Here is a 26376-nt window from a genome sequence, read left to right on the forward strand (position 1 = left end):
AAAACTATCACAACTGACCTAATGATTTATTTAGAGATAGGATTGGACTTTACTGATCTTTAAATTCAATATCCTTAATTTAATGATATTTAATGATATATTATATGAGACACCAAATATAAACTATAGGTTGATAATGAGATTAAGGTGCAAGTTCAGAAAGTCCTGTATATACAAAATGTGATTTTGTGACATTTCTCAGGGCCTTTCTCAGGTATATAGACAACCTGTGATTTTTTAAACATTTCTGTAGAACAACCAGGAGTCATATGCAATATTTTATATATATATATATATATATACACCTTGAAGACCAGTAATTAAAATGCATTTATATTGAATGTCAATAAATGATCTCCATGGTGCAGTAACAGTGAATCTTTTCTTTAGCCTGTAAGTTTCCAGAACATCCAGAGTGACAGCATGACCACTATGGAATGAAATGCAGTTCTGTTTTTATAAACTTTTCTAAGACTGTTGATCCAGTAATCTCTGAAACTGGCATGCAGCATCTTTGGAAACCCAAGACTAAAAGTCATGAAAAGATTGTTGGCACTCTTCATTGTTTAGCCGCCAAAGGGCAACAAAATGAGCTTTAACTTATGAAAACAAAGTTAAATCTTCAAAATACTTGACATGAGTGGTCATTTTGTAATCCTATATCAGCATGCCATTTTTAAACAATGTAAATGCCAATATGGTAACTCTCTGTATAACTTCTCTTAATTCAATGTCTTAAGGAAAAATGTAAAATCAAAACATAGCAACGTTAAGTCAATATAAAGCACTACAATGCTCTGTTGATCCACAGTTCCCATGGTGCTCAGACCTGCCAAATGTCATTTTCAGGCTATGCTTTATGTAACTCCTCTGAAATTAGCAGCCTGACAGCTGGCAGTTACACCCACACACCTGCCTGCACGCACATGCACATAAACACACAGACAGCGAGAGAAGGGAGTGACGTGTGGAGACAAACAAATAAATGAATTGGACACAGACGGTTCACAGCAGCAACACAAGAAACTAAAGATTAGGGATAGAGCTGCTGAGGTGCAAAGATTGACACATGAACACACAGACACTAACACACACGGATACCTGTTTTCCTCTAAATCAATCGTCATATTATTTCTTGAGTGATACTACGTGAGAGGTACTTGCACAGATGTGTTGAGAACAACTAAGTAAAGACGATTTGTGTAAGCTTAAAGGCTAGATCCCTACAATAAATGGCATTAGCAATACTATGTACAGTATAACAGGGTATTTGATGACATAGTAGACAGTCAAATAAAAGACAGGATGAGCAGGAGAGAGAGAGAGAGAGAGAGCTTTTGTTAAGGAGCAGAAAGACTACGAGGATGATGTGGATGTAGCTCTACATGTAGATGTAGTCTCAGGGGTTTGTACAGTGTGTCCTCTTACTCATAACCTCTCTTCGTTTCTCAGCCCTCAGGCTTACAGCTGCTGCACTGTAGAGAAGATATTTTGCTTCTTGCTCCACAGGTTGCTATGGTGATCGCTGACCTGAGGAATATGTAAATCCACATCTACTGAGTTCACAGGTATTTTAGAAAAAATGTGAGAGGCAAATGTTTTTTATTTTGTTTTGTTTGTAAAATAATGACAGACTGGATCAAATAAACCCCCTGAGTGATAAATAAAAGGTTTTTTATGTCGTTAGTAGAAAAGATGAACAGATGAGAGATTAACAGAAAAAGAACTGGCAACAATGTTTATTGATGATTCCCTGTTATTTTTTAAGCAAAATGTAATATATGACATATTGTATATGTCCCTATATCAAGAGTGATGTTGGCATATATGTTAAGTATAAGGGAATATATTATTATCACATATGTACATCCTCTTGATATATTAAGATATAAGTTTATAACATGAAATACCCATAGTAAAATTTGTATATGTACATATGTTAGAAATATCTATATGATGAATTTTTAACATGTTGCCACCATACATATTAACAATATATATTACATTTATATATACAGGTTTATTAAAATAACATATATATATAAAAATACTATAAGCTTATACATGTTTTTATACATGTCATTTTAAATATCTTCTGATCCTAGGAAAGTGGTCTCAGACTTTTGGAACCCACTGTATATAATATCAACATATATTGACAGGCTTTGGGATGGATATAAGTTAACATACATCTACAATATAACCAAACATACATAATCATACATATACATATGTTAACATATGAAATGATTCCATTTCCAATAGGTTTCATGTATAATTTTTACATATGCATTTTTATTTTATATGTATCACTATTTCATATATAAAAATTTAATATACTGTATGTACATATATTACATTCGCGTATTGGTTTATATGTCAGTATTTGCTATTTAGCTATTTAATTTTATTTATCTTTAGTAACCTATGATAGTAAAGTGAATATCTTTGGGTTTCGGACTGTTAGTCCAAGTAAACAAGCAATCTGAAGATGCAATGCTGCCAAAATATTAAGACACTCTGCTTTAAACTTATACCGAAAACATAAAAAAAGTTGAGTATGAGTGTGTCTCAAAGATTACTGAAGAATAATAAGCAATAGAAGTAATGAAGCAATTTATGATTTTGGCGCAATATCCTGAGCATAGACACACACAGACACAAAGACACACATACACTCACACACACACACACACACACTCACACACACACACACACACACACACACACACACACACACACACACACACACACACACACACACACACAAATGCATGTTCACGTGTGAAATGTAAAGACTTTCTGGAGCATGAAATAAGCTCTCTTAGGGAACAGTGAGGAAGAAAGTGGCTGATGTCCCCTGCTATTTCTTAATTAAGTACACGCAGCCGTCATCTTAAAATCGTAAATGTCACCTCAGAGCTTCTGGCTACCGTTCCAGTCCTTCCTCTTGGTTACGGCTCTTAAGTAAAATGCTGAGGCACAGTCTGAGTAATGCAACACTTGGCCATTCTCTTAATAAGATACTGCGAGTGAAGGGCTCTGTAGATGCAGTGGCGGGTCATTCATTATTTTGTAATCCCAAACATAAACTCAAGAATGAAATCTTGTTCTCAATGTCTGAGTGAAAAATTGCTCATGCAGTGAATCAACTGTCAAAACACAGAACATCTTCCCAAGAGCTTCTTTTCCAAAACAGGTAAATAGATTCTCAGTTCTCTTCCTTCTCCTCTCCCTCTACTCCTTCTGCCTCTGTATCACACCCAAGGATGTGTGATGTTGTTGTGTGTGATGTGTGTATGTGTGTATGTGTGTGCATGTGCGTGATGTGCTCTGGACTGATGAGCTGAGAGGAGGCAGCTTGACGATAAGAAACATATCGGTGCTCAGCACCTGCCTGCCTGCAGTGTTGGGGAGGAGTGAAATACATTTAATTAAAATAGTAGTTTAATTTGCTTAGTTTAGCTTGCTGGTAGTTCAGCTACATACATATGTGCACAGTGATTCAAGTAGTTAAATTACTTTTCTCCATTTTTGTGTAGTTAAGTACTGAAAGTACAAATGATTTTGGGCCATAAAAGGATAGGAATGATTTTTTATTTTTGTTTTACCATTGTTTCTCTACTGTAACTGAGCCCCACTGACCATCCTCACCACTGTGAAGGCATACCCAGGCAATGCATTTGTCAGGCAGTCCATACCACACACTTCACCTTTGTGTAGTGCATTTACAAAAGCCAAGGTCGGGCATTGCTCAGTGCTCACACAATGACAAACGTCATCATGGATAAAACTCCTGAACCTCAGCCTGAGGAAGAATCACCATGGCCATACTGAAACCGTATCTTTCCAGCTGTTTCCCATGAACAGTGGGGTATCTTTTTGGTCTTTTTTTTTTTTTTTTTGGTTTTACGTTATGACCTGTGAACAAGTACGCACTTTTTGCAATAAGCTTAATTCAGAGGCACTTTTTTGCCGGCATGTGATTTTTTTCTTTCATATCTTATCTTTTTAACTTTCATATCACATGTACATACTCAATTTGATCTTTTTTTTTAACAAAGTAGTTTGAACTACTTTTTCTAAGTAGCTTTATTGAACCAAACTAGATTTCTCAACTCTGTAGTGAAAACTTCTTCCAGTGTAATGTAATTGGTGGCTTTCAAAGCTATGCTTTCAAAGTAGCTTTCCCAATACTGTCGGCTTGCCTCCTGACTGACTGACTGACTGACTACACAAACTGATTGCATGTGGAGTTCTTCTCATTGTCACAGCAAAAGTCCCAAAACTATAATGAGGAAATAAAGTGCAGTATGTAAACTTTAAGGCTCAGTTCTGCCAATGAATACATTTCCTCCCAGCATGTTGGCTGCAGAAATTAACCACATCAGACAAATTAAAGTTAAAACAGAATTTTCATTATTTGTTGTTTTGACTTCAACATGAGATGAATCCTCAGGAAAGATGAGAAGTTACAGCTTTGAAGAAGAAGCAGCCACTATAGCCTCTAAAACAAACCCCTCAAGCCTCGATACATTTGTAGCTTTGTAACAAAAAGCTGCAGTAATTTTGCTGACAGCTTAGCTTCTGTCAGTGCAGTTATACGTCTCACAGCTTGTACCTGTGCTATAATGGCTCTGCCATCTCCAATCATGTCTTCTCAAAGCATCCAGTTCTATTTATGTGGACACAGTAAATATTTTGTGTCTTTTCTGTAGCCTGACCTTATTACCTTGAACGGTTCATAAGCACATAATCTGTCTTTCTAGCCAGTTTGTGCTCTGTTTAGTTTGGTGTGTCTGCAGCTCAGAGGAACAGCAGACAGAAGGCTAGAAATCACATTCAGTACACAGTATCACAAAGCACAGCTGTTAATTATCTTCATGCAATCAGACAGTTGTTTGTCCTGCATACAGAGTAGAAGGCTTGAGAATACGATTACATTCTGACATAAAAACAGGTCTGGCACTGACACTAACACCAACCACAGTGTCTAATTGTATTAACTTTTAACTGTATTTCATGCTTAACCTCCCCTTTTTGTCCCCACGAAACCCACACACAAGGTAATCTAATTTACCCTTTCAATCCTTGACTCCCCTGCAGTTCCTTCCTTCCTCCTCCCCACATCCAAATACATGTAAACACACATTGTATTGCACTAACCTCTCAGTGCCCCTGTCACAACACCACCACTTTGCAATCAACTTTGCTTTCTCAAACTTCACACACATGGCTGAGCACAGGCTATCATGCTGTGCTGGAGAGGAGAGGAGAGAGTTGCGAGGTGTCTGCCGGTCCACTCACACAAATATGTGAAATTTAACCTTAAATATTTGGTGAGGTATTTGCAGCATCTTCCACCATTGTATTACAACCTTTGCACCTTATTATGACAAAGATGGACACAGTTTAGTGTCTATAGAGGTAGAAAAGGAAAAATCAATTCCTTAGCCAAAGAAAAGCTGAAACTTCAACAAAGTTTCCACAAAAGAGACCTATCCTCATCGTTTGTGACTAAAATACACTCATATTTCTCCTATTCTCACCTCCAATATCCTGACGCAAATGTTTCCTAGTGCACTGTAGGTCCAGTGTACCACTCGTTGTGCAATAGAGACAATTCTACTTATTGATCCCTTCAAATGGTCCTGCAAAAGGTTCGATATGACAGACCACCCAGAGCATTACCTGCAATCTTGTTGATTATCTCCACATTCACATCGATTATCATGTGGTTCCTTCCCTCCTCATACTCAGTTATCACTGTGTGGTTGCTGATACGGAGCTACATTATTGATCGCAGCCCATTAACAGGGATAAAAGTGCACGGTCGCAGCCTGATTCATCACAACTCATGGTGGAGCCATCTTTCACTCATCCACCTGCGCTTGCATCTGGAATAAACATCGTTCTGCAGGTAAACTTTATGCCGGGTTCCTTCTAAGAAATGAATTCAGAGAGTTCACTGGAGCATTAAAGACTCAGAGCTGAAGGGTGACTGGGTGTATAGTGTACAATACTTGTAATAAAGAAAACAAAAGAGGCAAAAAGGAACAGATAGGAGATGCCATCTTCTGAAAACCTTTACTCCATGTTCTCTCCATTAATTGTGCTGATTGAACTCCTCTCATAAATTCTACGGGGCTTTGTAATGAGTCATTTTGCGTCACGAGCTGGAGCCACAAACATTTGTTAGTGAAATGGTCAATATATCATTGCTGCAGAGGGGCAGAGTCATATTGGCTGAGCACTAAGAAAAATTCATTCCGCATACTTATTTACTCTTTGTAAAATATCAAGGAACAGTTTTTTTTCAAATGTTGAACACCCTGACTAATGCTAGCAAGCGAATTACACATGACAATAAAAACGGCAACAAGAATTGCATGCAGTCAGGGGTTCTGCTTCAATGCAATAGTCAAGCTCTTTTTGATATGTGCACCACAGCAAGCTACATATTCCTCTCTCCTCTCTCCTCTCCTTTGCCCAGGGTGCATTAAATGGATTAAAGCACTAAGAGCAGCCAAGCATATATTCATTTCCTCCACACTGAGGGTGAGAGCAGCAGACTGTAGACTGCATATTATGGAGTGTCACAAAGTCCCTGGACCATCTCTCCAAATCAAAGACTCAAGATTAAAATCTTTAGAGTAGATACAAACTTCTCCATTAAGCAGCTTTGATGCCACAGTGTTTGATTGCTTTTAGCCCAGCGTAAGTAGGTGCTACCACTCTCCTATGGGAGAAAAGATACAAGTTTTTCAATGTGCAGAAATGCTATGGAGGAATTGTTGTTGGATTATTTTCAAAGACAATATTTTACAATACAAGAAGTAGGATTTCTAATGGCCAGCGATAAGGAGGAGGTCATGTTAGTTGGGCATATAAGACTCATGACTGTGACACTTCGACTTCGATTGTTTGCCCTAGGTAAATTGTAAAATGTAGAGCAGTACACGAAGCAGCTAAGTAAGATGTTACAGTACAGACTAAATACTGTATGTAAACACACATAATATCATTTCTAATACGTGCTATTCTGCCATGTTTGTTCTATTCAGCCTGAGAGAGGCCAGCTGTTCTCTCAGCTGGAAATAACGGCCTCGCTCTTCACATTGTCATTTTTGTGCTTTTAGTCTGAAATTCACACGAGGCTCCTAAGACACTCAGTGTTAAGGTCAGGGAAATATCTCTGTTGAATATCGAAAAAGTTAACAAACTTTTCTCATGTTTCAAATCAGTGTTGACTTTTTCAAAAGTGAACCAAGGCCACAGTTTCTCACTTTGGGTTCCCTCAACCTAATGAAATACAATGACAGTGAATGTCATGCAGGTACAGTACGTTTCATCCACCCAGTCGCCATACAAGAGAGTTGATACTGGACAATCCTCTAAAACCCCTGACAACATACAATGCTTTGTTCAAATTTCTGCTCATCTGCTTACAGTATAGGGAGAGACTGTGACTGTAGCAAATCATTTATCACTAAGGTATGGTTAGAGAGTTAAAGAGAGATACTAGTTACAGTTAAATAAAGGTAAAATGTTATTTGCAGGTCTGTAATGAGAACATAACCCCAGGTTGTTGCTGGTTTATTATAAACATTTTGAGTTGGTAATAGATAGTTTTCAGAAGAAAAACCTAATAAGTTGTAATATTGCACTGGCAAGATGTATGTGTGCAGCAGTTGCAAGTTTGGAATGAATGGCATTTGGATGAATGTTGTTTTAGTATAGACATATAAAAGATAACATCAAAGAGAATAAACAATTGCTGCACAGCAGTGGACTTTGGTCCAAGCTGAGACTTGGGACTGGCTGGACCCAAGCACGCAGGCAGCGGGAGTGTGGCCGCTCAGTAGGCCAGATAATTACACACCCTGATGGAGCAGCCAATTGGTATTCTCTGCACACCCACTAAAGCATACCAGCACTAGATAAGTCAGTGGCAAGAGAGGGAGACAGAGAGAAAGAAAGGGAAGGAGAGCTGCAACAGAAGCTCCCAGACCAGCCAGACGCAGTCATCGAGAAGGCTGAGTTACAAATCAACTCCATGCTGCGGTCTGAACCTGAGGTGAGGAGCCTTCTAACAGACAAAATCAACATGCTACGCTAAAGGATCAAAGCTTACAATTTGATCAGCGATATAATCTTCAGATTGAGTGGAATCACCTTATTATGTCAATAAACAGAGACACCCTCCTGGCCAGAAAGCTGTCGGGAAAAGCAGCAATGACAAAATCAGAAGATACGCCTCAGTGAGTGATGTGATAGTGGGGCAGAGCAGAGAGGTTAAAGTGGGTTCTGTGGTTAATGAGGTGTTGCACTCTTGTGTCCACACCTTGTCATTATTACATGTAAATGAAAGATATGGGCAGAACAGTTGTACCAACGGTTGTCACAGCAAAGCTTATTAATATTCTCTCTTCAGCTTCTGATGTTGCTGTGTGAAAATACACAGAGGAGGAAAACAGAGCCGGGGACATAATTTTTTTTATGTAGTTAAGCACAATGCATGCATTAATATTGCAGAGAGAGTCAGAAAATGTGTTTACTCTGTGTGAAATGCATAACTGAATATTAGTCAGAAGCACAAATGGGGAGGGTGTGGGAAAAGAGCTGCATGCTGCAGACTGCGGGGAGAAGACCACTTTATTGCTAGTCACAAAAGGGCGGAGCTGGGAGGGGCGTGAGGGTGGCAGTGATAGGAAGAGGAGGGGGGGGGCCAGCCATGCTGTATATGCTAGAGAATGAGTGTCACTCTGTGTCGTTCCGCTGTCAGGCAAGCGGCTGAGAGCAGTGTGCTTCACTGAGGAATGACAGCAAAGAGACAGCCGCTCTGCTGCTGCTGCTGCTGCTGCTGCTCTCACAGCCACTTTGCCTCTCAGTTTTCAGCTGCGGGCAACTGGCTGGTGCAACTGGCCGCAGGCTGCTGGACCTGAGTGGCTAATCATGCCATTTTCACTATGTATGTGAAAGTTATAGTCAAAGCCAATTGTTAGCGAACGCTCTCATTTACTGCCCATTTGGGAAAAAAAAAAAGAAAAACTTGGAGAGGGCTAGAATTGATTTTGTAAAGGTCAGGTGTATTAGCCTTCAATAGCTTAGCCACACTGCCAAGACTTAAAACTTCTGTCTTATTTACAGTATTTATACGTATTGAAAGGTTAGCTCAAGTAAATAACAGGAAATACATCGGAAATAGATGAAAGTTGAAGCAGGCACACAGTGTGTACAGAGCACCGGCTTCTTGGTAGCCTTTGGGGAAAGAGTAATGCTATGCTGGCCTGACTTTCTCCTTTCAGCTCCTGACTGATGAATCAAATGTAGTCAAGTGGAACCTTCCCAGTCTGAGAACATATATTCAAAATAACCAGCCAAGGAAACTGCATCTCTTCGCCATCTCAGGAAGCTTATTGGACTGTGACGGCAGACCCCCCCCCCCCCCCCCCCCCCCCCCCCGCTCTTCTATTTTTTTTCTCTGATCCATGTTTAATTTTACACATTTCAGTTTTACTGCCTTGCGGCTTAATTTCGTTTCTAAACTAATTCCCCACAGCTGCTCAGTTTTCTTTTCACCACCACTACTCTTTACTTTAAAAATAAGCAAACACTGTCAATTATGTGCACACACACATACACAAACAGAGCTGCTGGTGTGAAGATGTGCAACATATTAGGGGTTAACATATGTATGCACATTATTCAGTGAGATATTCTTTCAATAATTCAAGATTCTTTGTCTATTTGTTTTCCTTTTTGCTTCATTTTAATTCATATTGACTAAACTAACAAGCGGACATCTGACTCAGCACATCCCACGGGGCAATTGGGTAATGGTTCTCTGTGTCTGCCTCTCATATATTCTGTATGTAATTTACATTCAGCAAGCCAATGAGTGTGTGCTGTCATGGATGGGTGAAGTGGACCCAGTGGAAGGCTAAGAAGATTGCCTCTGCGGTATTCACCAAACCCCAGTGCTATGGAGACGCAGCTCCACACTTGGCTGCTCTCATCTCCCTCAGTTTAAAAGCCTATCCCTCCTGCTGGAATTTAGATGGAGCTCATAGTAAACAGGGATTATGTCATTGTTGTCATGTAGCACAGGTACGGAAAACATTGTTGATTTTATGTAAAAATTGGTAAAATGAATGACCTCTGAAGAGTGATAAAGTGCAAAGTTTCTAGCTCACAGCATCAGCAAGGTGACTCTGAATATTGTATATTTATGAGTGCAGTGCAGAGGAATAAAAACAAGAAGAATGCCCCGACCGTTTTTGGCTTTCATCAGACTGCACCGCCATGTTTGCCTTAATATTTATGACCTCTACAGGGGTGCTGCAGTCTCTGGACAGCATTAAAGTCTGCCCCCTGCCCTCTATAAATATTTTCTTTATGGCTGGAGAAGTGAGAAAAAGTCGTAACAAGCTATTACATGGATGAAATGCATTTCTTAACCTTATCCGCCTTTTATCAAGCAAGATCCTGCTCAGTGACCTGCAGAGACCGCCAGAGCTGAACATCTGTTTGGTTAACCTGCTCCACCCATCTCCGCTCTGTGTGACAGACCGGCTCTTATAATCACCGTGCTGCTCCATCACCGTTTGCTGTCCCTGCTCTCCGTATCATGTGTGTCTGTCTGTGTGTCTGTCTGTGTGCCAGAGAGGAGGCCCAGCTATTGAGCTCAGCTAAATGAAGCAGGCTCAAGGTCTTTACAGCAAAGATATGTTCTGACCGACTCTGGCCGAAGGAGAAACCCACTGTCAGACATAGTTTTGTGTCACAGTGAGACGAGGTCTGTGTTGAGCTGTGGGGGCCCGGCTGTCAGCGGTAATGGTGGAGCTGGGTAGTACTGAATTATGTTCTGAATGTAAACCTAAGGCATCGTAAATATTCAGTTCACCGGGCTTGATGTTGGACTGGTCGTTAATCTTCTGCGCAGAAACACACATAAAGAATAATCTCTCATAAGCATATTCAGGGACTGTGCCTGTGAACAAAAACAGCTGGTTTACTGTAACCTACAGTGACCAATTAGGCATTGTATTACTATTAATGTTTACATTTAGGACAGCTACAAAGAATTATTTTCTTTCAGTTATTTTCTTGTTTATCACAATTTGAGGTATTTAAATGTCTTGTTTTGTCCAAGTAACAGTTCAAAAATGTTTAATTGACAATGATATAAAACAGAAAAAACCAACAAATATTCACATTGGAGAAGCTTGAACCGAAGAAAACATCATTTAATCAGCATAATCTAACTTGTTGGCAGCTAAATTTCCGATCAACTAAATGATTTATCAACTAACTGTTTCAATTCTTTTTACAATATAGTGACCTTCACCTAAGAGAATAAAGCACATTTTTACATCCTGATCATAAGAAATGTCTAGGAATAAGGGCTGCAATTTATAGTTATCATTTTGGCGGTTAAATGTCAGAAAATGGTGAAAAATACCCATTATAATTTCTCAGAGTCAAATTGCTTTTTTCCCACTATTAGTTCAAACCCCAAAGATCATATCTATTATAGAAAATCATAACATAGAAATAGGTGTAGATTCATTTTCTGTCAATCAAATAATTGATCAATCGCCTACTTTTTGCAGCCCAAGTGGAAATTATTTTTGCCATGGAAAGATCACATGATAATTATTCTGTGATTGTAATAAAACAATGAGAAAATTCACACACTCATGGCATGTATAGTATTCCACAGGCAGAATATCTTTGACAGTAGAAATACGAGGATACATTATAAAGCCGGATTAAGGTACACAGCAGGTACAAAACAATACAAGAGGCTCAGAGAACAGATGACAGACCAGGGTGAAGGCCCTCTAACCTCTGGTCCTGTCAGAGTGAACCTCTTGACTAGCACTAGTGTATCGCTACTCTTCAGCAAAGAGGTTGTGGGGGTTAAGCTAGTCTGCAGACAGTGCACTCTGGAAGGTGGGATATTAATTTCCATGTTGTGGTGAAGGTCATGTGGTGCGATGATCACATTAATAATGTAGGAGTGAGTCAGAGGAGCAGCTAAGCCCGAGACCAACAGGTCAGCCGAGTCCGGTCGAGTGGAACTACCCCTTCAGACATGTGGCCAGGCCGCCTTTTCATCAGATTTTTACGTCGGGATGTAATCCAATGGGATCCCAGTGAGAATAACAACATGCCAAATAACAAGTTTTATCCAATGCTTGGATGGTCTGGTCACATTTCAGTTGTGCAGATCTAACTAAAGCTCACATAGTAATTTAATGTGCCCTTAAAATCAAAACATGAAAGAAACAGTTGTGTTCATGTTAGTAATTGCATTTATCGCATTAATGGAGTTTAGAAAGAAAAGCTACATTATGTGCTGTATCCCCCCTGAAGGTTGTAAACTCCATTGCGAAGAAACCACATTCACTCCCAACTCTATTCACTTTTCTTTTACTGTCTCCACCTCCAAGACAATAACACCTTGTAGAGACATACAATAAACAAAAAGACACTTATAGCACTGTTTTCTGATTGAAATCGCTCTTTCCCTGACTTTTCTCTAATATAAAACTTTTACCAAGATGTTCATCATGTTCTACTTCTTTGTTCTCAGAGGGCTGTTGATGGGGTTTCAGGCCAGATGGGTGTGTGTGTGTGTGTGTGTGTGTGTGTGTGTGTGTGCACTGAGGTTATTTCAACACTTTGTGATCAGTGGTTGAGTGGGAGTTATGAGGAATGCAACCAGGCAGACTATATGCTGATGCAGCAGCGCCTCGTTGACAATTTATAGTATATACCCATTTTTACGCTCCTATAGAACAGTGGTTCACAACCTGTTTTTCTCTGATGATCTCTCTTCATCAAAACCACCTGTCATATTCCAAACGTGCTTGTTTGAATAGATTTCTAACAGGATTTGGTTGAACACTATTTGTTATAGAAAAGCACATATTGTTTGAATCCTATTTTCATTCAAAACAGCATTCTGCTGCTTGGACTCATATATTTTTTCTTCATTAGCTTTGCATTCATACTGCTGCCACTTGGAGTGCCAAAGAATAGATATTTCAACCTTTTATCCAATACTTTTGGCTATTTTTGCTTGCTTGCAAATGACTGTCATTCACAGCATGTGGTCTTAAGACGATACAACTGATTCTAATTAGTGGGTAGCGCATCTTGTGCAGACAGTTTATCCCATCTGGTAGTTTATTGTTAAATGTGACAATAACTATGCCATTATAATATAATAGGATCATTCCTACATCGATTTCTAATCCTATTTACTTGTTAATTTTCCTCCTAAACACAAATATATAGACATTTACCAAATCTTAATTTCTATTATGTCAAATTAGCCTTGCTGCTCAACAATCTTTCCACATAAACCCACATAAACTGGGAGTCATTGCTGTAAAACATCCGTTCCGAGACACAATTGTGCTACTATGCACTCAAAAGCACATATTGTAAGAAGGATGAAAACACAGTTTTGTGCAACTAAACAACAACGGGTACACATTTACCTTTGTCTACTCAGCAACAATCTAAACCTTCCTAACCTTTTAGGTCTGAAGGACCAAACATTAAACAGTGGAAATAAAGAAAGTGGCTAATTGTTTGGCAAGATAAGGAAGGTAAACAACTCAGTCAACTGCCTGTAAATATCCAGTGGACATTCTCCACACAAATTACAGCCCAAAGTGCCATTGCACTCTCTCCTTGCTGCATCAATCAACACTCAAGCTGTCGCTTTTACCCACTGCCACAATCCATTTTCAAATAGGCAGTCAGCTTTGGCTGTTAGAGGAGAGGGACTGGGTGGTGACAGACAGAGAGACAGAGAGTAACGGGGGGGGGGGGGGGGGGGGGGGGGGGCAGAGATTAACAGAGAAAAAAACTGAAAAAGAGTATAGGTGGGCAACGAGTTCAGAAAGTGAAAGTGAAAAACCAGTCAGCAGCACTTGCTAAATGGATGCCATCTGGCCCTACTAGGGAGGCCATTTGTGTAAAGAGAGGAAAGGATACAGCCATGCTGGCAGGCAGGCCAGCAGGTGACAGAGACAGACACAGCCAGAGAAAGACAGAGCTGCACAAATCTTTTTGTCTGGATCTGCATTTCAGAGGACAGGAATGACTATTCTGTGGACCCTGCAAGCAGCCAGCATGTCAAGTGAGGCTTACTGAGATGGAGTTTATTTTACTGTTTACCTGGCAGCAGGGATAAGAGGGGTATAGGCTGGAAAATCTACCTGCAAGAGTGAGAGGTGGGATACAGTGAGGAAAGATTTGTTGATGAAAAAAGAAAAGCATCTCTGTGCATATATACACACAGGGTGCAGTGCACAGGTATAATTGAGAGAGAGGCTGAATGAAACTGCATAATAATGGTGAAGGACGGGAGGGAAGAGATTTGCAAAATAAAGATGGAAAAGCAACGTGAGCTGCATCAAATTTTAGTCAAAGGCCTGCCTCAGGTTTAAATGATCCAATCCTGCAGATAAAACACACAATGAAAGGTTTATCAGGAAGTCCGGGACTGACTTTCATATATCAGCGTTCACTTTCCCCACAGAACGAATTGGTTGTGTTGTCCGGCAGGAATTCTGCGGCACTGGCTGGGGCGGCCTGCAGTGACAGAAAGGATTAGGCCCAGTGCCGATGGCTTCATTTGATTGGCCCTCTCAGTGCAAAGGGCTGTCTATCACCACAAGTCGCAAACCCTCAAATCCCTTCCAAAAAAACAGAATAAATATTTAGCAGAGGTTTTATCACAGCCACCAATTGAAAACAGATTGAAGACAGTGGCGACCCTGCTGCCAGAATGACTTTTATGTCTGTAGCCTCCGTAGAGGCCAGACATGTGACAGGCAAAGTATGATTTCACACTACACAGGGGAGATTATTGTGTCGCCTCTTTCATAATCCTAACAGGATTTTTTCAACAGATTCAAGGATTTGTAACAGTTGATATGAAATGCTGCACTCTAGGCTGACAGAGGATTTCTCTTTGATAGAATGAGACATATGAGTAAACAACATGACTTTAAATACATATGTATAGAAAATGAGACATAACAATAATTGAAATAAGCATCTTTATACTGCATAGTTTTCTGATTTTAAGATTATGAAGCAGAGCACAGCATTAACAAGTTCCTTCCACTCCAGTTTTCTCCCACCACTATTCATTTTTTTCTCAGGAAGAAAATAAACGTGTCTTGGACAAATGGCAAAAAAAAATCCATCTAGTTTCAAATGGGGACAGTGTGTCTGCTGTGTCGCCACTGATACAACACAAGAGTGATTACACCTATGCCCAGTTCAGTGAGATGTAATGTTTAGAGAAACACGTTCTTCACATTTAGGTTCAAGATCAAAAGTCATCCTGCAAACTGCAGTAAATTGTTCCTGTGTAAGACTGCAACCTGTGTGTGACTGTGCATCTCATACTGTAGATGGCACCCACCACTGGTACTTTTACTGTCTGGCTATAATCCAGACAAGTAATTCATCCCTCAGCCTTTGACCCTGCTCTACCGCCAAAGAAAAAACATATTGCTCTGACTTACTGCAGTTCCTTTTTACACTTTTAATAAGTTACCCTTGTGAAACAAAACAGTTGTTGGATGTTAGGCAGAAATGTTTTTTTTAAAAGGGACCAAGGCAGTTTGGTGTTGTACATTATACATGGCTGCCCCTTCAGTCATGCTCCAGGCCCTTAAGGGACCCAGTCTCCAAACCTGAACTGTCCCAGACCCTCAAGGAGGAAGATAATTCTTTGTGGGCTCTTCTGTGTGCTTCAGCCCTTTTCTTTTTTTCCCCTTCTATTTCCTTTCTCCCCTTGGGGGTTTGTCTAACAGTTATTACTTCGACTTCTCAAACGGGCACGAAAGCCAACCTTTGATGGACTCTCCACACCACTCCAAAAAATCTAAATAAATGAATAAAATAAGACGAATGGACCAAAGTGGTGGATCGACCGGCTGACTGCCAGACTAAGAGCCACACCCCTACCATGCAGATAAAACCTGAAGGCTATCTGATTACCTCTATAAATTTTACTATCACTGCTGCATGCTTCATCGTACATAGTCAAAATTAAGTTTACTCTGAGCAGTTTTCTAATATGGCAGCACCACGAACTGAGCAACAAACAGCCGTACACAACAACATAGTGCTAACTCCTCACAAGGAAATACCAATATCAGATTGAATTCACAAAATGCCAGTGCTGATGCCCAACAGATACAAGCTCTCCCTGTTCATCTGTCAGTCAGTCATAAATAATCACTGCGATAGTACACACCTATTGTCTGGCTTCTCAAGGCAATGATCCAATAACATACAGTCACTTATGACTCTCCTCAATTTCCAATTAGTGCTGCACAACTCCCAAGTTTCTGCAGTTGATTCCATCTCTGATTCAAATTATAATTTATAATTCAAGCATTTACCAGACACAGTTAATCAGAAAGATTAACAATTGGTGCAACAGTAAAATAAGTGAAAACTCCTGAAGCATCAACAGGGTAAGTAGCCAGATAATTCAGAGTGCCGTGTGGAGGAGCCATGCTAATTGTCACTGGAATGGACTCTTTAATTCCTATTAAACCATAATTAAGAAACTACATTTGAGACGCAGCATCTAAAAGGCTAAGCCGCAACTCCTGCACTTGGGAATAGCCTAAACTAATTAAGTCTGGATAATGTTGCACGAGCAGAAATAATGTTGCATTCATTCAGCCTAAATGCATATATATCAGTGTTTTCTATGCCTGTTGACAAGTTAGTTATTTTATTAAATAGGCTAGGCCACATACAATATACATCATGCCACCAGTTTTTCATATCTTTCTACGGTATTCTCCACTAATGCATTCAATCATGTTCACAAATGCTTAATTCACCAAGCAAGGCAATTATGATTCAACATCAAACTCAAGATGACACAGATTAAGTTTTTTTTTTTGTTTGTGTATTGTGAAATGTGATAGGAAATTATAAATTAACCACATCAACTAATTCTACCGTACTGAAGCATACATCTTTGAAGCCTAAGTGAGATTTGAGATGCTTTTTGTATTAAAGGATTTATATAGTCATGAATGAATAAGGTTTTCTGCGGTTGAGGTGACTTGACACACACAGACCTGCACAATAAATGAAGCTCATCCTCTATTAGCCAAGGATGACAGCAATTATTTCAACAAGGAGAGACAATGTCCGCAGAACAATTAAAGCGCAATTCATGAGTAAACTGAGCAAATGCATTGGCTAGCAGCAGAGACTGTAAGTGGGTGCTGTTCACCACACAAAACATCAGACAGCGTTCAGCCTTTACTATTTGTATTCACAATGGCGAAGATGTCCTTCATCTTTGCTCTCAGACTAAACTAATTTGCCTCCTTTCACGGCAAATTTCCTGCCGAGCCCATCCAGTTGCTACGGTAGCTCCGTTAGATGGGCTGTTTTCTGTCTTCACAATAATGCAATTCAATCCCACAGAAACTTTTAAAGCATTTTTTAAATGGGTGTCACTTGTGTAATTATATGTATCAAAGAACATTTGAACATTTTTTTTTCTTTTCTTTTTTAGCCACAGAAAATCTGGATTTCGTCTTAGACTTTGTTCTCTATTGAATGTGACAATCTGCTCGCTCTACTGTGATGCCCTCCTCTCTGATCAAACCAAGAAATAGCCATACGTCAACTGTAAAAACCAGCTGCAGGTGCTCAAATGAGGACCAGAGAGACATATTACTCCCTGCCTTGGTTGTCTGTTACTTTTTATATTTTTATGATCTTTTTAGTGGTTTATAAAACATGAAAAGCTTCTGTCCCCGAGTGTATCTGACATGTACCAGGTCAGATCTGGCAGCTGTTTCATGACTGTTGCACACACAAGAAAGAAAGAAAGAAAGAAAGAAAGAAAGAAAGAAAGAAAGAAAGAAAGAAAGAAAGAAAGAAAGAAAGAAAGAAAGAAAGAAAGAAAGAAAGAAAGAAATATCTGGTTTGTTTTTAAATAGCAACAACTCCTTGCTGGCAATAGACATTTCTACAAACATTTCTACCAATTTGTTTTTTTATCCCTCATTATTACTTTGTATAAATTATTACCTTATTCACTGAGTTGCCAGATTGTTGGCTTTACATTTCAGCTACATCAAGTGAAAAACAATAAATGAGCCAAAAATCTTTAAGAAGCATTTTATTCTAATCTCATTTTTCAATGTTTTGATCATATTAGACACACTAGTAACATGGTAAAATTCAGTTCAACTTCACCATAAACTACAGTTTCCATCGTGACCAAAGAGTTCCATCAACAAGGTGAGGATTGATTTGCTCTTGAGCAATTGATCAACCTGTGGCTTTCACTTCTGAATGCCTGACCTCACTGGAACTGAACACTGCAGCTCTATGAAATGCCCCCCACCCCCTCAAGCTAATGATGAACTTGTTAGAATGCAGCCCTGGGAGGACAGTAAGTAAAAGGTCATTCTTCCCAGACCCTGAGGCCTGGTGAGCTGCTGCAGACTGGGACACTGGAGCAGGGCAGGTATCTGCTGCCGTGACCTCCGGTGCCCGAGGAAATGCTGGCATCTGGCCACAGAACCTGCACGGTGATCGAAGAGCATCTGGCTGGTCTTGTCTCTCCCTTATTGTGGCCACATCACTATTCTCATCCACCCACTATTCCACCGTCGAGCCGAGCTTCGACAAGCTACTGAGAGCCGTAGTCATAGCAACGGACAGACCTGCCGATGCCCTTGGGGATCATTTCTTGACAGAATTCCTCGGTGTCCTCTCTCAGTAAAAGGTCGGCCCCTTTCTGAATGGCTGTTTATCTTTGCAGACGTGTAAGCTCAGTGTCCCCTGGCTACCTTCATCGCTCGCGCTTCTGTTCAGTTCTTCCTCACCACTTATTTTGAAAGCCAGAACTCAGGTCTAAATGAAGTAAGGAATTTAAAGCTGTGTGGTATCCACAAAGCCACCGAGACTGAGGATAGATTCCTCTGTTTCTAATTCAGTAACAGTTACATATGCTTGTGTAATAGTGCTGCAAAATTTCAGCTGGATTTCGTTTTTTTTTATTTGATCTTGATATATTCAAAGAGACTATCAAACTACAACAAGGCCTCTGTGAATAAAGCACTCTGGTGCAGGTTATTCACAACAAGGATATTTATACTGTCTCCTTGCTGAGGTCACAAATCTTGGCGCGTCTGCACTGGAGAAGAGGGGCTGAGGGGTTTCTGACATTCACAGTAACACACAAGTATCACACACACATGATGAACAGCCAGTTCAACAGAATGGGTGTCCTTCCAGCAACTGGAAAAGAGGGTGGGGTGGGGGGGGGGACGATGGGGGGGGGGGGGGGGGGGGGACATTAGAGGGACAGAAAGAAGGAGAATAAATGGGGAGACAAGTGCACTGTCAGAATCCATTGGGAGAATCAAAGGAGAACATAATCATTCTCAATCAAAAACATGTAATCCTTTTTAGAGGCAGAACCAGCTGGTGCGGCACCATTTGTCACCACTATGCACCTTTGATACAGACAGATGATCCTTTGTAAGTCAGCTGAATATTGAATATAGAATTTTTTATTCAAATCTAATCTAGTCAAATGATTTGTATAATTGAAATTCAAAGCACACATAATGTAATGGATTTTTAGTCATGGACTGAGCTCAGTATGAAGCCTATCTATGATGCATCAACCCTCATCTGATACCATGACACAAGGTAGAGATCAGTAATGCATCACTGGAATTGTAAATGAGCCATGCTCTCCCATAAGCCACTGTTATCAGAAATAAGAAGTGACAAGAATATGAATCTGAACTATTGACTAATGTGACTCAGCCTCCCGTTACTGACAGTTTCTTCTCTGCCTGTGGCACTCAGAAAGGTATTTGCTCTCAAAAGCCTATCTCTGCATAATAATCCAGAGCAGTTTTCCTTCTCTTTATCTGTCTCTTTCTGTTTTAGCCCATCTGCGCCATTAACATCACAATCAGTGTCTCATCTTTAGTCAGCAATCATCAGAGGCCTAGATCACAGATATGAGCAGAAATATCTGGCTGTCTTTCCCTCACACAATCATTTCCATCCATTTCTTTCTCCAATCATTTTTCTGCCACAAACACAGAAACCCACGTGCCACATACACACTCACACACAGTCTTTCAGTAATCTTGCTTTCGCTGCCTCCCACACAGGCATCTGTAAAAGAGCATGTGTGGTTCACAGCAGTAGCCTGGTCCACACTGGCAGAGACTGGCAGATTCAGAGACCTTAAAGTGCTACAAACTCTGTGTGCATTATGTTATAGGTCCTTCATAGCTGCAGCTTCTCTGAAGGCAGATTTCTAAAGTTAGATGCCTTTAGCAAACATATTTCAATAAAAATGCCATTTTTATTATTATTATTATTTGCCTACACTTTATATGCTTCCATCCTGCATTTTTCATGACAATGCAGAACCTTATGAGACAAATGAAACCTGTTGACAGTGGGAGATGTCAGGGATTTTAATCCTGAATTTTTCACTTTCATTATTTTAGTATTTTGTGTAGCCATTTTCCAAGTTGTGCTTGCAGAGGCTGTTGTTTCAGCACAGAAAATGAATGCCAAGGAAATTTAAAAAGGTTTTTGTTTTATTTTTTGCTGTGGAGCAAACAGGTTATTTTACGTCTTTGCTTGCATCCCTATTGCCTTCTCTCTATTGTGCAGGTGAATGATTGCAAAACGGAGTGAGGCCTTTGCAGTGCGACCCTGTCCCATGCTGCTTCCTCCTCTCAGGGGATGGCCAAGGTCCAGGATGGACACACGAACGCATGTGACAGGTACACGGTGCTACACATAACCTGCACAAATGGCACACTCCTCATTCTCTGAATTTCTCTGGATATTTATTGAGCCATTTAAACCTGTATTTGTGTCTGTGTGTACTCTGCAGCTCTGCAATGTTAGAGGAGAGCCAAGATGGTATGGACAGCGGTACCCTAAGTCCTGCCTCAGCTCGACAGGTCACCATCCAGCGCCATCCGACTCAAGGCTTCGGCTTCATTGCAGGCAGCCAGAGGCCTGTCATTGTACGCTCCGTCTCTGCTGGTTAGTGTGTGTGTGTGTGTGTGTGTGTATGTGTATGTTAGAGAGAATACATGGAGAGTGATGACACTTTAAGTAGATCACGTGATGACTCAAATTAAACTTTCCATTTCACTGTGTGTATATGACTTTGTATTCTGGCTGTGTGGCCCATCTAATCTGCAGACGGCCCCTCCTTTGGCAAGCTTCTCCCTGGAGACCAGATCTTGGCCATTAACGAGGAGACGGTGAGCGACGCGCCCCGAGAGAGAGTCATAGACCTTGTAAGGTAACATCCTTTACTGTCCCAGGAGGGAGGGAGGGAGGGAGGGGGAGGGGGAGGGCACGGGCACGGGCCAGGGTACCAGCAGCAGGGGCAGGAGGGGTAAAAGAGGACACGGGTAAAGAGGGCGGTTCAAAAGAAACAAACTGTTTCTTACTGCCGGTGATGCGTTACATCAACACAAATCTGTGGATGAGTCAGTCCTTTTGCAGCTGAAGGACAGTGAGGAAATGGCAGATATAAACTGGAGAAGCTCTCTAAATACCGTGCTGTTCGTGGCGTTATCTAACCCACTCCACTCTCTGTTGTCTCTCCATAGACGCTGCAAAGACACTATAGTTCTCACTGTGCTGCAGCCCCATCAGGTAGTATAATGGGACACTCTCTCTTTCATGTTCCTCTCCCTCAGGATCCCTCTTACTCTTCGTCAGTCTTAACACTTCTCCTTTCACTCTGAATCATACAGAAACACTGTGCAGTATTCAGTTCCAGCAGTGCACACTAATACATTCCAGACATACATTAGTATTCACAGACCATGCCTACACATTAGAGTAATTTCTTTTCCTGGTAACCTCGTTCAGAACAGCTCCATGTGGGCACATGAACACCTACATGAGAATTTGTTAAATAAAGATTGTGTGCCTCCATATAGAGAAAATAGTTATTTAGCCGGCTAACTTAACTGTATATTTTTGGAAGATGAAAAATAGATATGAAAATGCAAAAATAATTTAATCTCATTTATTTTCTTTCAGTGTCATAATTTGGAACCTAGAGTTATGAGTTATGCAGCTATTCTGGAGCCTATTTGATAAAGTGGCTAACATCTATACTGCACTCAATTAAAAAATACTGAAACTTTTAGCAGGTGAGTGTCATGTATAAAGCAGGTTTGTCGCATTGCAGCAACATTAGCTGACTCTCCAGAACACGTCTCTTTAACAGTGGCAGTCACAGGGGCTTTTCTCTCATTTACGTCTCTTCTTTCAAGCTGATTCAAGACTTCCTCTCCCTCTCCCTCTCTCTCTCTCTCTCGCTCTTCTTATCCTCAGTCACCTAAGTCTGCCTTCATAAGTGCAGCCAAAAAGGCCCGCCTGCGAACTAACCCGCCTAAAGTGCGCTTTTCAGAGCAAGTGTCCATCAGCGACCCAGACTCAGTAAGTTCAATGTGTCATGTCTCTCTGAGACACGTGCATGCAAACACATGCTGTCACAATGTCCCTCCCTCTCCCGCTGTGAATTTCTTTTGTCTGATCAGCAATCGCAAAAACTTTGAGTATCCTCTCTCCACTCTGTGTGTGTGTGTGTGTGCGTGTGTGTGTGTGTGTGTGTGTGTGTGTGTGTGTGTGTGGTCCAGCAGTTTGGCAACAAATAAATTGCTTTCCTGACTGATTTGAATACTCACAGGATTCAAACATTGTGGAAACAGCCACAATATCATTTAGAAATGTTAGTGATTTCTGGGCATTGGGGTTCAACCTTGCGTGTCTTGGGTGAGAATTGAGACCTGCTGTGTGGCATATTTATAGGAGTGCCAGGGTCTGAAAAAAGATAAGATATTGTAATTTAAATTTTTGCAAAAGGGAGGGTAGTCTATTTTTTGAGAGAGCAGGGGAGAGTCATTTCAGCTTTTTTTGTGTACCCGATACTCCTACTCTATTTCATAAAATGTCTAAAGTTAAAACATTAATTACACTGGAGGGGCCTTGCTTCCATTTTTTTTTTTTATTACAAAAGAAAATATAAGATCCAGCACCCTTCCTCCCCTCAAAAGTTTTCATTCAGTCCCTAATGCCTGTTGGTCAATCGAGAATCTATAGGGGAGAAAAGGAGCTAACGCTGTAAATAAAGTGAGGGAATGAAGATGACAAGCAGCAGACAATCAATAAAGTATCAGGAGTTAGAGGAAAGTGTATTTCATCATTTTATTTTTCATTTATCTGAACTTAATGGAAGAAGGTAGAGAACAGGATTGCCCATCACATGTGTCAACAGGTCACTGATAACCTCTGGATGAAGCCAACACAGAGTGTTAGGCAACCGACTCAAGCTCACTTTTCATTACAGCTGATTATACCATCCACTCTCGCCAGACACTACCAGCAGTGTAGAGCATGTGAATGTCATAGATTTCCTTTAGTAGACTTCAATCAACCCAGAAAAAAGCACCAGTTTCATTAAATGCAAGCAACAGGAAGGCTGGATCCGTTCTCCTCCTCGATCTCCTTCCCGGTTTCTCTTACATTTGTGAATCTCATTGATGTTGATGCAGAGATGGAAGGGGGTTGCTATGATTGGTAATGATTAGATATTTCACCCACCAACCCCCTACCCATGGCAAGACATTTCTTAATCTCTTTCCCCAGTGATTAGGAGCCACAGGTTGCTATTGATCATCCAAAAGCTTATCACTCTTGGCCATCTAGCCTGGTTTTTATTGAGAGAAAGAGGGGAGGAAAAAGTGATGAGGACATGACGTTGAGCTGTGATTTGCCCCACATAACCCTTTCCCTGCATGAGACAAATCGGCTCCAGCTCACCCTCACTAACACCGACAAAGGCAGCGGCTTGCAATGGGAAATGATAGACCTGCTTGGGGTGCCTTTTCACTGCATGGCGCACCTTCATTTTAATGCTGAAGAATGGAGACAGATCTATTCCTTCATAACGCAGGCTTTAGTCACATCCAAACTGCAAAGAAGAACAGCTTGTTGAGCCTTCTGAGTACTTAAGTCCTCCAAAAACAGACTGCTGGGCATCTGCTGTGGACACAACTCTCTCTATTCCAACTAAATGCCTTTTCTGAGATATATTGTTGCAATAAATTCACATCCATTTACTGTCATGAGCAATGTCTGCCTACTGTTCTTACAAATCTCATCAGGAGATAAAAAGGGAAGAAATGTACAGGAAAAAGATAAGGTTTGATTTTGTTTTGGTCTACAAATATGGATTTCCCCTGGGCTGCAAGGCTGTTTCCTGATGCATCCTTGCCAAATGTCACATTAAAACCCTCAGGTCCCTCTTCACATTAAGATACCTTCTTTTCCTCTGATCACAACTGTGATTCATTGAAACTACATAATTGGAATGGAGTCATTTTCTTAAAAAGCCCATAGCGAGATAAAACATTTTTTTAAAAAGGAGACAGTGACAGGGAGGGTAGAGTGCCTATCACATCTCATCCCAGCAAGAATGAACTGAGCTGTGTATCACAACTTTTCTTGTGCTTTGAGAAAAAGCAGTAACCTTGAATCAAGCCTCACCTCTTATTCCTCCACTCATGCCACTCTTTGGTTACTGCTTTCAATCCCACCATCCAATTTTCTTTGCATGACATACATATTGAATTGATAGACTGGAGAAACTGAATAAACCCTTCTTTGATCCTGATATAATGCATGGGGGAGGGGGGCCTCCTGAGGCAGAGTTTTCCTCCATCTCAGACTGTCCGGAGTTCAGCTCAAATATCTCCCTATTGTTCACTTAAGGACTCTGTGTTTCTTACCTCTCCCCCCTTTTTCCTGCATTTTACTGCTTCTCACTCAATAGCACTACAAGTGCAAACCCACCATTACAGCTGATTGTGTTTGTATTGTGCGAATAATTCTTGATTACCCTTTTGGCACATTCTCACTTTTTTTTTTTCACTAAAGATGTTTTCTCCCTCATTCTCTTTCAGACAATGCTAAAGGACGACTCCTTGCTACTCATACCAAATGTGCTGAAGGTGTTCTTGGAGAATGGACAGATTAAGTCCTTTACGTTTGATAGCCGTACCACTGTTAGGGTATGTATTCACTTCAGCTGAGTCTGATGTCCATGTGTGTATGGATGGGTCCACAAGGGCTGAGTAATGTCAGCGTTATTGTGATTTTGAGTCGAAGCAGGTGTGTTCAGCATGTTTATTTTAACAATGGATCACACGACTAGGTGTTTTTGGAAGAGGATCACTCATAGTGATGAACCCACAGGGATCTGTTGCCAGACTGTGGTTTCCCTCACCTATGTAGTTTTTTTTTGTATCAACTTTTATCTCATTGGTTAGCTGCCTGGCCTACGACTTTACTATTTACGTTCACTCACACAGCTCCCGGGGCAGCCATTGTGGTCGCAGAAGAATGTTTTCAGAAAAAAAGCTCTAAAAAATAAATCTAATGTACACTGCCTGTCCAGACACAGTTAGCGACAAGCTGGTGAATAAATGGAGCGTATATGGAGACCTTTCTCTAAGTGGTTGGTGGAGACAAAAACAGAGCAAAGAGGAGAGTGAATACTGGACTGACATTCATCATCTGGGCAGGAAAAATACCCCATAGGAATGATAATGTTGCTTCATTTCTGCAGTATGTGTAAATCATTTGCCATATTGTCTTAAAAGTTTAATATGTCAGCGGTGTGTTTACATCTGGTTTACACTGCTCCTAAGCAGCCAAAAAAAAAAACATCAGCTCTAACAAAAGATTTCAGTGTAAGATAGAAACTAACTAACTAGCTAAAAGAGATTGAGCAATTAATATGCCAAAAACATTACCACACTATTATTGACTTTGTGACTTTTCCATGATGTAATGTTAATGTTGAATTTCTATGAAGTTTTTAGATTGTATAACAGAACTTCTCAAAATATGTTTTGGAGTTTTGTTAAGTGGAGTGATTACCAATACAATCCAGTTGCACTCTCTCTCATATGATTTTCTACACATCAACAAGGACTGACGCACATAAATTCAGAATTCAATCACTTGTGTCCTGTCTTTCAAGTTTATATCTAATCGGTAGTTGTTTTGAGGAAATAAAATAAAAATTTTGTGAAACGTCATCCTCTCAGTTTTTGAAATATAAAATCTCATCCATGTGATTAAGGTTATAAAGTAACAAATGAATCCAGTCAGACAGAGGTCGTTTCTGTCTCTATGTCAGCCTTTAAGATGAGTCTGACATCTCCGAGCAGACTCATTAAACAGACTCTATTAGATTTCACAAATCTCTCCTCTGCT

General features: G+C 40.4%; 1 protein-coding gene and 1 long non-coding RNA gene across 4 annotated transcripts in view; one reads left to right on the plus strand and one right to left on the minus strand.

The window, feature by feature from the left end:
- Positions 1-26376, minus strand: part of LOC130173940 (uncharacterized) — a 131775-nt gene that overhangs the window by 100409 nt on the left and 4990 nt on the right. The gene's annotated exons all lie outside the window — the stretch shown is intronic.
- The window catches only part of frmpd3 (FERM and PDZ domain containing 3), an 82680-nt gene that overhangs the window by 42857 nt on the left and 13447 nt on the right, over positions 1-26376 (plus strand). For 2 of the 3 annotated variants that reach the window (XM_056383510.1, XM_056383511.1), the window contains 6 exons: positions 20734-20846; positions 20960-21114; positions 21277-21379; positions 21693-21738; positions 22429-22533; positions 25059-25166. In XM_056383510.1, the coding sequence (XP_056239485.1) occupies positions 20806-20846; positions 20960-21114; positions 21277-21379; positions 21693-21738; positions 22429-22533; positions 25059-25166 (558 nt within the window). In that variant the 5' untranslated portion in view covers positions 20734-20805. Of the gene's footprint in view, positions 1-20733; positions 20847-20959; positions 21115-21276; positions 21380-21692; positions 21739-22428; positions 22534-25058; positions 25167-26376 lie in introns of those variants that run through there. The other variant, XM_056383512.1, reaches the window with a different exon arrangement.

The sequence above is a fragment of the Seriola aureovittata genome, chromosome 8, assembly GCF_021018895.1.
Source record: "Seriola aureovittata isolate HTS-2021-v1 ecotype China chromosome 8, ASM2101889v1, whole genome shotgun sequence".
NCBI classification, from domain to species: Eukaryota; Metazoa; Chordata; class Actinopteri; order Carangiformes; family Carangidae; genus Seriola; species Seriola aureovittata.